Source organism: Echiichthys vipera (genome assembly GCF_963691815.1).
Source record: "Echiichthys vipera genome assembly, chromosome: 20".
Lineage (NCBI taxonomy): Eukaryota > Metazoa > Chordata > Actinopteri > Perciformes > Trachinidae > Echiichthys > Echiichthys vipera.
In genome coordinates this window covers 4,310,530-4,321,867 of record NC_139845.1, presented here as the reverse complement: position 1 = coordinate 4,321,867, position 11,338 = coordinate 4,310,530, and the positions used below count along the sequence as shown (strand labels likewise).

The following is an 11,338-nucleotide window of genomic DNA, read 5'->3' as shown; positions in this document are numbered from 1 at the left end:
AAGACGGTAAATACTTTTATGTGAACTATTCCTTTAGCTAAAGCATGCAAGAGAAACATAATCAAACTCTGTGCGTCCACAAAACAACTCTTATTAGAGGTTAAAAAAGGTTTTAATGGAAAAACAAGGAGCATTCTTCTCCTTCTTCAATGTGATTTAAACGTTTTTGTTTTACAGGTATTTACTTCAAAACTTTGTCGTAAACAAACAACATACTTGCACTAAAACTTGTTTTTAATGTTAAATATGTATCTTTCAGAGCGTGTGTGTGTGTGTGTCTGGGAGTGTGTGTGGACAGGATCCTGTTCTATTATCACGATATAAACGATGAATACACAGAGTCCGGAGCACCTCAGTACGCATAAACTTTGACTTTGTTGACGTCACGGTCCTCACATTCCCTTTTCCTGCTGTAGTAGTAAAACGTGTTGTCTCGACGCTGGAGCTTCTTCACAAAGCCGGACTCGGGCCATTTGTCGATCTGAGACACAAAGAAACAGAAGGGATTCAGTTTATAATAAAGTCAAATTTTACCGGAGATCCTTTTTTATTATTGTTTTAGACGCCGTGGAATAAACACAGCAGGTCTGTTCTCCACCAATAACACGGATATAAGTTTGCTGCTGGTGTCTCAAACTCTAATCCTCATTCTCAGACGCCTGGTTTATGAATAAATTTACCACAGGACGATTTAAAAACATTATAATACCAAGTCCAGTTGCTTTTGACTGAAATTACTTTGGGGTTGTTGTCCTGCTGGTATCTTTTCCTAGACAAATAACCAAGTCCAGTTGCTTTTGACTGAAATTGCTTTATAATAATAATGATTCATTTAATTTGTATAGCGCTTTACAGAGACCCAAATGAAGAGCAGTGGGGGGGGGGGGGGGGTCAGGGGGAGGGGCTGAATTTGGGGATAAGGACGACCTGGACACATGAGAACATTCACAGGCTCTATAACAGCAACATAGTTATTCTTGTTTTGCAGACACACACTCACCGATGCCTGTCCGTCATTACCACGCATTCCCTAAGAAGAACTGTTTGATAAAGAAAATGTGCAGAATATTTACCAAGGCCCCTTGTTTGACTTGTATGTACTCCACTTCGTCTCTGTAGCCGGCCTGCTGGTATCTGAACAGGTTCTCCACCTCTGCTGTCCATCCTTTGGCTCTGCACATGGACTTTGGTTTGGAGTTGTTGTCAGTCATGAAGGACATGGTGGTGATGCTGAAAGATGTCACAGAAAAAGCAGTTTCTAAGGGCGCACTCACACTGTCCGTCCATACCGTGCCCCTGGCTTTAGATTTATTAATCAATTAAAAGTAATCTAAAAACCTTTGACCTTGGAAAATGTGTAGGAACCCTGAATTTAATGTGATGAAGTGCAATAATACGTTTACTGAATACTAAGTATTTTACTGTATATAAATATGTAGTTTATCACAGATGTAAGGTGCTGGAAAAGCACAAAAATGCACCATGAAATGCTTGGAAAGTGCTAGAATTGGACTCAGATTATTAGTTACACTTAACCAAAACTAATGCAGTCTAATACAAGAGTCCTGCTTTAAATCCTCACTTTTATGAAGGTCTTTAAGTTTATTTTATAACATTTCTTTACAGGTGTTTTGATTCAAAACTGTGTCATCAATTTGGAGTTTGCGCTGCTCTTAGATTAAAATAACAATTTGGCCAATTTAGCTTATACCAATGTTTTTGTTCATTACCATTAATTTTGTTTGAGAGAAATAAATAAATCTTTATTACAAAAGACATTTTACAGAACTGTTTTAAACACGAACTCAATGATACAAATACAAAAAAGAAAACTTTAATATATGCAAACATTTAACCAGCACATAGCTGATTTAACACAGCACTGTTAATGATACTACTCATTATATACATAGTTAAATACTTGAGATTATATCCGCATTGCATTTCTTTCACTACAAATAGCTAAAGAATAGAAATTTAATTAAATTTCTAATCCTTCTGGTGTATGAAACACAATTTTAGTTGTTTATAGCACATTAACACCTCTTTTAATGAGATAAAAAACAATTAAATAATCATTTCAATGTGTATTCGTAGAAATGTGTAATTTATCACAGCCCAAATGTGCTGGAAAAGCTTGTAATTGGTCTTAAAAGAGCTTAAAAGAGCTTGAATTTGACCTTGATTTTGATTTTGACAGTGAAAAACTGGCTTGATTGACATAAAAAGTGACATTTTTTAAGAAATAAGTGTTGCCTGATGTATTACGTGTATGCCGAACTAAAAAATTGACACTTACAATTGTAGAATATCTAAAACTATAAATAAATAGTGTAGTTTATTAAGATATAAGCAGTGATTATTGAAAATACAACTTTCCTGAATGGAGTTTGGTGCGTGTTGGTACAAAGACGACACGTTAGGCTCTATAACGTCTGCTTTTTTAAATTATATAAATATAACTTCAATTGATTAAATCCCACCGTCACATACACTCACTTTAGAACAAATAATACGTTATTAACAATACTGATAATAGTTTACTTACATTAGTTTTTAAATTTAGTTTCTTTCCAGGCGTCAGTTGGCAAACGGTGACCGTTGTAGCTTCTTTCTCGTTGCCAGGTAACCGTTAACGTCCTTCTTCCGGTTTATTTTATTTTATTTTATTTTTTACTTTCTTTGTGAATTATAATTTATTTCATTATAGTTTCTATATTTAATTTTTTCTAAATTGTGTATATGTCTGGAACATGTAAGAAAAGTAATGTTTATATCGATTTAAAAAAAAATTAAGGACGGAAGCTAAAAGCCTCCACAAGATGGCGCCAAAAGATTTTGTTGGCAGTTGGAATTAACGATTTAGTAGTGACATTAATTAAATAATTATATATTATATAAAAAAAATTAAAAACTTTAAATGTTATATTTGAAATGTGAAGTAACGACGCGAATTTTGACTAAATAATTTATACACAAATGTCATTTCTTAATAGCAATTCCTAATTTGAAATGTATAGGTGAGTTGAAAATATACAAAAAATAAGCCAAATGCCGTAAAATTGCAAAAGCCAAACATCTGTATGAATATCTATGTACCTTATGTCCTGCTGATTTCAATGTAACTTCATTAAGTATTATTTAGTTTTGTCTAGTATTCTATTCATTTACTATTTTTTTTGTTGTGTCTTGTATTTTATTTATTATTTATTAGTTGTGTCTAGTATTTTATGTATGTATTATTTTGTTTTGTCTTGTTTTTTATTAATTTATTATTATTTAAGTTTGTCTTGTATTTTATCTATTTATTATTTTTCAGTTTGGTCTTGTATTTCATTCATTTATTATCATTTAGCTGTATCTTATATTTTAATGATTTCACTCGCTCGGTTGTTTATATTGTATATTGTATATAACTCATATTATCTTAAATATTATGTATGCCTTTTTAATTGTGCAATAAAAAACAAAAAACAAAGATAATCATAATCAACAACAACAAATACAAGTCAGTTAATTTTATTTTAAATTTTATTTATATTTAAATATTATTATCTCGTTTTGTTATGTCTTTTTGATCGCGAAATAATATTAAAACAAAATAAAAATAAAAATAGAAAGAAGTTACGAAGCGGAACTTTCTCAACTTCCGGTCGCTTGTCGGAGCGGTGTTGGAGACGGACCGGAAGCAGCGTGAGGTTACCGAAGTCCCTTCTTCCAAACCGGTGAGTTTTAACAAGTTTTGACCTTCTTTCAGCGCATGTTGACTCTTTATTTTCTGGAAACACACATTAGTTTATCCACCGCTCCTCCGCTGACACATGTAAACAACAACACGGTGATTTTAAAGAGGAGTTTCCTGGTGTTTTACATCCTGTTGGCGCGAGACAACAGAAGCTGCTGCTGTGACTTTGAGTCCACGTCTGCAGCGTGTCTGTCTCATGCTCAGGGTCCTCACAGCTGCTGGAAATCCTTTAAAAACACTTGGATTTTAGTGTTTAGTTTGAATAAACGTCTTTAAATGTTATGTTACATGATGATGGCTTAAATAATATAACAGAGGAAATAAAATCTCCATATTTGAAAGACTGAAAACAGCATTTTCTGACATTTTTGCATGAAAAATAACCTTTGATGATCAAAAGACTATAAAAACAGTTGGTGATTTGTATATTAGTCGAGTTATATTCATCTCCAAACATCATGTTGGTTGTTTACAGGACAATAACATCTAATTTAAATATAAATATGTAGTTTACCACTAGGCCTGACACTATAACACATTGAGCTGGGTGGTAAATTGTCCCAGAAGTTATTACGTGAAGTGATAATGACATTTTGAGTCCATTTTCAACTGATATGATGTCATAATTAAGCAAGTGCACCCTTTTAAACATCAATAAATGTTTATTTCTAAATAGTATTTAACACTAGAACTGAAGAAGACATTTTAAATATTCAAAATAAAGAAACAAATGGAGCTCTGCCGTGCTCTGTGACTCCTGTGAGTTGAAATACTCTGAGGTTGTAGTCAAAAGGAGCGGACAAGAGACGCTGGACTCCTGGGTTTAAGCGAAACAAATCATCCCACAAACAAATGCATCAAGAATCTGAGTAAATGTCACAATATCCTGGTTTTGTTCACCTTTGGAGTTTGTGCGTTTATGTTTTTGTTGAGTATATTTATCGTGCAGCCCTACTGAATGCTCTGTGACGGCGTTTTTACATGTGGTTTTATTCCCTTTTGTCGTTCAGTTCAGACACATAAACGTCCTCGCTGCAGAACAGACAAGATGCTGAGAAGCGCCTCAGCACAGGTGAGCAGTAAATTAGTATTTCTAGACCACGTTTGTTGTTCTGGAGATACTTTAATTTTCATCCAGGTACAGAACGACAACCTTGAGCTCTCTTAGCGTGAGAGTTAATGATGTTGATGTTTTTATTGATCAGACTTTTTAAGCCCTGAATGGAAATTCTCAGTTATTTATCATATTGTGTGCTGAAAGAAAACCCTCAATATGAGTGTGAGGGAGATGCACGCACGCTCTGCACTGTTGCGGCTTCTTAACGTAAATATGTGATCTCGTCCGTCCACAGCTCTTCAGACAGGCGGTGAGATGCAGCAGCACGGACGCCAGCCTCATCCTGGAGAGATGTGAGTAAACTTTTTTTATTTTTTTTATTTAACCCGCCCAGCAAGGCTTTTGTGCGCAGTTACCCGTAGAAACGAGGCCCCTGGATATTAAAAGACCTGAGAAATGATTTAAATCCTTTAAATATCCTGGAAATAATCTGCGTTGTCCCGGAAAATACTAATTTATTTTATTTTAGACCCTCAGATGCTCATGTACGTTCAGTACTTTCTCGTGTTTTCAAGAAAAACTCCTTGAAAATGAGTTCTTGAAAAGAGTGCGAACCCTGAACGTCCTCCCCTCGCTCATTGCTCATCACTCTTTATTCAACTTTAATATAATGATGTGTCTTTTATTCCAGCGATAAACCGCGTGCAGCTGTTGGGCCGAGTGGGGCAGGACCCGGTGATGAGACAAGTGGAGGGTCGTAACCCGGTAACCATCTTCTCCATAGCGACCAATGAAATGTGGCGATCTGGAGAGAGAGAGATGACCACGACAGGTACAGCGTCGTGTCCTTTTCTGTTAGAAATGCAGAAAAACTCGCTCTTGTGCGGCACATTACGTTAAACTCTGTGCGCTACACTTATTGTTTTGTTTTTTGGAAACTAGACGCCGTTAGAGCTCTGCGTTAAAGTGGCGCGCGTTGTCCAGAGGAGGAGTGTTTATTTACGTGCTGATGTTTTTGTGTCTTCAGGTGACATCAGTCAGAAGACGACGTGGCACCGAGTGTCGGTGTTCAAACCCGGTTTGAGGGACGTGGCCTACCAGTACGTCAAGAAAGGGTACGACTCACACGTCCAATACACTTGAGTATTTAATGAACTAGTATTTATCAGATTTTACTCTGTAAATCTTATAAAATCATGTGTTTATACATAAACAACAACAAACAAACACGTGGTTCCCCCCTCAACCAAAGCAGGACATCTCCTCAGACACAAAACCATCTTTTGTATGTGTGTAAATCATAAACGTATGTTAAATTAAGTACGTCATTGAGTCCTCTGTTGGATCCAGACCTTCTCAAACATTTCCCTTCCTTTACATAAGTCACAGTTTCTTTAAGGAATACTTTAATCCGTATTGAAAGTTGGTCATATCCGTATAGTCGACTAGGATGGATGGATTAGCCTCTCTGCCGCTGAGCTCAAAGTTTGACCTTGATGCCTCTGACCTTTCAAAAGCTCAACCAATGAGATAGAAGCCGTCAGTGTGACGTTTATGTTTCCTAGGCAACCAAAAAGCAACATCAAGCTGGTTAGAAAGAGGGAGGAAAATGTTCGTGTCTGAGTTTCACAAACTATTTAACGCTACGTTAAGGTCGTATCAGGACCTTGGAAGAAAACGTAAAGATGGAGGTTTATCAGCATCACAGCAGGTTTGTGAAGAGGCAGTTTACGCACGGTTGTTTTAATGCTAACGGTGATTTAGCCGATTACTGGGTCTCTGCGCCCAACCTCGCGGTGAGCCCAGCGCAAAAAGCTGATCACGTGAAGGCGCCTTAATGCAAATGGTGAAGTATCCCTTCAAGAGGAAGTTATTAACATTTGTCAAAGTCACACTCGTCTCTCGTCTCTTTCAGCGAGACATCTTTTGACATACTTGCGGTCTTTTGAGTATAATCTGAAAATAATACCTATCTGGGATCTTTTCTATTGTTCTTTTAAACCTCTTTCCAAAAGGACAGTGTAATAATGTCCACTTTTATATCAGTTCATATATATACAGCAGTGAAGGAAAGCTCTCTGGCGTGTTTTGGTTTTGTGGTTGGCGTCTCTGAAAGTGATTCTCTGTAGTGAAATTTCTATTTTCAGCATCTTAAAGGCTCCTAAATGTGGTTTTGTTCCGTTTCCGTGAAGAACAGCAGCTTTAGTTCAGCTACACAAAGAAGTCCTGTGGTGACACACTTTAAATACACTCTTGCTCCTGTCCATCTGTATGTTCCTGAAACATCCGAGTAACCTTCATGGTCTCCCTCTGTTTCAGCTCGAGGGTTCTCGTGGAGGGGAAACTGGACTACGGGGAATATGTGGACAAGAACCAAGTGAGACGCCAGGCCACCACCATCATCGCAGGTCAGACGAACAAACACACAGGAGCTTCTGTCCCACACGACACATGAAACGCAGCAGCAACAACGTAGTTAGTGAAGCCAGAGTTTGTTAAAAGAGTGTTTTAAAGACTCACCTACTGGCCCCTGTACCAGCTCCTCTCATAGTAAAGTCCATTCAAGTGGATTATCAAAGTCAATCCCAAAGGAAGGAGCCCATTGGTGCTTTGTTTTGTGTGTAGGGACTCTTCTCATGCTGCTGCAGAGGTTTGCTGTTATTTTCAGCAGCATTAGTGGTTAAAAAAGACCTTTGAATGCCTTCACCGTGCTGCCCCGAGCTAATCACTGTTAGCCACGTCCAGCTGTTAGCGACTCTACCAGATAAGTTAATAGAAGACACAAAGGAAGCTGTCTTGATGGATTATTTGATGTACGTAAGTGCCGAAAAGACCATGGGATGATTTACACTTTAAGGCTCAGTTCAGACCAAAGATTCGCTACGCAACCGTTTTCGAACGTCGCAAGTGAAAGTTGCAGCGGCGTGAACTGAGCCGCCTCGTTGTGAATCTTAACGGCTGATGTCGTCACCAGAGATTCAGTTTGTCAAATCTCCAGCAGCTCGTTTGAGAACGTAACGCACGTCACCTGTTTCAACACCGGTCAAGTCACTCAGAAACTGTCAGCTGGTTGAAAAGGCCGTTATGGACGGAGGCTCAGAGGGGGAGGGAGAGATAGAGGGCAGAGCGAGCGCGGAGAGCGAGCACAGTAATCCAGAACAAAGCAGTGAATCTCTGTTTCATCTCTATATAAACGCAGCTGTAGCGAGTATCCCATGTCTCTGTCCTTGTTTATATTTAATAATACTACAAATTATATCCAACTACGAAAAAAAGCCTGAAAAGTCGGAGTTTAGAACGGACGCACAGAGAGGCGTTGCTATGGAGATGATGCACTGTCTTGTCTCGTCTCCTTGGTCTTAACAGGCAGATTTCAGAGCGTTGTACACGTGAACGTTGCAAGTTTCAACTCGTTGCGAATCATTTCTCACGTCTGAAGTCGGGGTGGTTGCCCCTAGCAACATCAATGTGACACAAGCCTGCTTTGAATGCTGCCAGATTAACGTAAAGACTTCAGGTGGTTTCAGTGTCGGAGAGATTCTTCTGGTGTCAGGTTCGTTTGTTTTAATAATTTAATTCCCTTTTTTCCAGACAACATCATCTTCCTGAGCGACAACATCCGAGAGAGAGTCTGAAGCAACAACAACAACAACAACAACAACTTCTTCTTTTTGAACTTTCGAGGACCTGAACGCCACCAAGTAAAGGAACTGACTCACCCCCAAAGAGAAAAGGGGGGGACACATTATGCTGTGACACACTGGTCACATTCGCTGCGGTCCGTCCTGCAGACCATAAAGAGAAGCAGCACTTGTTTAGTATAAATGTACATGACCGTGACTTTGCTACTGTTACAAAAATACAGTTTAAGCCCTTTTTGTGTTTGTAAAATACAGTTTACAGTGTTTGAAGACGTTGTAGCTCTGTTCAGAGCCGCTCTCACTCCTGTTGAGGATCATCGACTTTGCGTCAGTTTAACTACTTTTTTTTAATAAACTCAATAAATCAGTGATTGTTTCTTGGTGAGGAAGACTGTACATATGTGCCCCAACCTCCCCGTCAAGGCCTTTTATAATATGTTTGTTAGGAATGATTTGCAGCTGCAGATTTAAGGGATAGTTCTGATATTTTGACGTGAAGATGGCGGTCGACACGCCGCCGTTTTGGAGAAGCAGACAGGAGGGCGGACACAGAAGATAAGAAATGTACAGCCACCAAAAAAATATCAATATATGTTGAAGTGTACGCTATATTTAGGATATTTTAACAGCTTTATTTTGCCTTTTTAGATGGGGAACTGAAGCCGCTCTGTGCTCTCGTCAAAGCCGTCAGACTCCATTGACGAAAACAGTGATTTTAACGCACCGAACACAGGAGTTTCTGGTCGATCGCTGCCTCGATCTGTTAGTTTTGTTAGTTCCTCACCCTTTAAAAACACCAAAATCACACAATAACACAAACTTAACTAACAGGGACGGCTGTTGGGAGAGAACTTGAGGGGTTAAAGAGCTTTTTCTTTTTATAAATGCAGAGCTTTGCAGCACGAGCGATGTGTTGCTGACCTGGAGCTGAACAGGGCCTTAATTGTTAAACAAAGTCCGTTAGTGAAAGAAAAATGTTGCTCATTTTGCTGTTAGGAGCATCTTTTACAGCTTGTTCCACACATTTAATAACCAGCTGGGATCGAACAAGCAGCCCTCTTGCTGGGACGACAGTGCTAACCACTAAACCACCGTGCCGCCCCACCAGACTGATCTGAGAGTGAAATATTGCTTGGGGCGGCCGGTGGCTGAGCGGTTAGAGCAGTCGCCACATATAAAGACACTGAAGGTCCTCCAGACCGCGGGTTGGACTCTGACCTGTGTCCCTTTGCTGCATGCCCCCCACCCCACCTCCTGTCTGTCCTATATAATAAAGGCTTGAATAGAGATTAGGAAGGTCCCAAGAGGTGCAAGAGAGCGTTGATGTGTCTGAATCAAGGCATGAACTCATGCGTTCTGTGAGGTAAAATGACTGTTGTAGTCAATGGGGTCTGGTGGCTTTGACGAGAGCAAAGAACGACTTTAGTTTCCCACCGTGTAAAATTAAACAGCTGTGAAAATACTATAAATACAGCGTACACTGAAGTGTCTAAAATACGTTGTCAGTCGTCTCCTGCTTCTCAAAAACTATCCTTTTATTTGATTTCCTGGGATTTGATAGTGATAAAAATACAGATCATCACCAGGTTTGTTCTTTAAACCAATTAAAAAAAGACGAGGTTTTCATTTTGTACTGACTCGTCTTCCTCTCTGTGTGTTAAACATCAGCACTTCTCTTCATGCAAATCTTCTGGATACAGGTTCGACCGCGGCGGGGAAGTCTGCGGATTCCTGAAAAACTCGAGGGTGAAAACGAAAATGCAAATTTTAGAGGACATGCATGCAATCAAACTCTCAGTATCTTCCTGATCCTCCTGCAGTTTGATTTCCTGTTCACATTCCTGGAGTGTGCACAGTAACACCAGAACATTAAAGTATGTATTTGATGTTTTTGTTAGGTTTGTCTTCTCCTGTTTCCTGCTGTGTCACTTTCGTCAGTTGTTATCTCTCTGATCAGTTCTTCATTTCCTTCCTGGGCAGTAACACCGGTGGGTTTCAGGTCATTAACCTTCTTCTTCTGTCACATTATCGCTAAAATAATCCTTTTTTTCCTGCATTATTTATGTCTTCATCTTTGGGTTCATCTTCTAAAGTCAAGGTATGTTTGGTTTAACTCTCCTGTGTTCATAACAACTAACAACTGTTCTTTAATTCTCTTGCAAAGCATCTTTATAGAGGAGGAAGTTACAAGTGACCATTAAAAACAAACTCAGAAATGGAAGAAAAAGAAAATCTAAAATAATTTAAAGAAAATTTGAGAGATATTTGCCCAAAAACGCATGTTAATGTGGTTAAATCTGAATTACATTTATAATCACAAGTTATTTCAACTAAAACAGAAATATTTTAAAGAAAATTAATGAGATATTTGCATAGAAATGTATTTAAATGTGAATTACATTTATATATTCTAAGTTATTTCAAATGAAACAGGAATAATTAAAAGAAAATTTGAGATATTTGCATAAATATATATTAATATGCTTAAATGTGAATTAAATATATAAATATGTTCTTTCAAAATCAGAAATGTAAAGAAATAATTTAATGAAAATGAATGAGAGATTTGCATACAAACGTTTATAAATGTGAATTAAAAGTATAAGTTATTTCAAACTCAGAAATATAAAAAATTTATAATTTAATGAAACTTAATGAGATATTACATAACATATGTACTTAAATGTGAATTAAATGTGTATATTATACGTTTTTTCAAACTCAGAAATGTAAAAACATAAATCAGAAAGAATTTAAAGAAAATTAATAAGAGATATTTGCATAAAAACGTGTTTAAATGTACTTAAATGTGAATTACATGTATATATTATAAGTTATTCCATTCTCATGTTTTCACCACTGAACGTTGATTGGCTGTTTCCGTGACAACGGGGG

At 37.8% G+C, this 11,338-nt stretch overlaps 2 protein-coding genes across 2 annotated transcripts; one reads left to right on the top strand and one right to left on the bottom strand.

The window, feature by feature from the left end:
• Positions 1-352: 352 nt before the first annotated feature.
• On the bottom strand, positions 353-2,591 carry meig1 (meiosis/spermiogenesis associated 1; the record flags this gene model as incomplete). Its single annotated transcript, XM_083934745.1, has 3 exons — positions 2,549-2,591; positions 1,074-1,230; positions 353-481 (listed from the first exon to the last, which is right to left on the bottom strand). Exons 2-3 carry the CDS (start codon positions 1,218-1,220, stop codon positions 353-355), a joined length of 276 nt encoding a protein of 91 aa, XP_083790871.1. The 5' UTR covers positions 1,221-1,230; positions 2,549-2,591.
• Positions 2,592-3,673: 1,082 nt separating this feature from the next.
• On the top strand, positions 3,674-10,076 carry ssbp1 (single-stranded DNA binding protein 1). The gene is made up of 7 exons (XM_083934925.1): positions 3,674-3,725; positions 4,756-4,817; positions 5,098-5,155; positions 5,494-5,634; positions 5,830-5,917; positions 7,122-7,210; positions 8,394-10,076. The coding sequence occupies exons 2-7, from the start codon at positions 4,794-4,796 to the stop codon at positions 8,435-8,437; spliced, it is 444 nt and encodes a 147-aa protein (XP_083791051.1). The 5' UTR covers positions 3,674-3,725; positions 4,756-4,793; the 3' UTR covers positions 8,438-10,076.
• The last annotated feature ends 1,262 nt before the right edge of the window (positions 10,077-11,338 follow it).

Excerpts from the sequence above, each read along its gene's own strand:
- ssbp1 (XM_083934925.1), top strand. The coding sequence starts at position 4,794 with ATGCTGAGAAGCGCCTCAGCACAG. Across the intron at positions 5,918-7,121 it reads TACCAGTACGTCAAGAAAGG|CTCGAGGGTTCTCGTGGAGG; the intron begins GTACGACTCACA and ends CCTCTGTTTCAG. Across the intron at positions 7,211-8,393 it reads GGCCACCACCATCATCGCAG|ACAACATCATCTTCCTGAGC; the intron begins GTCAGACGAACA and ends CCTTTTTTCCAG.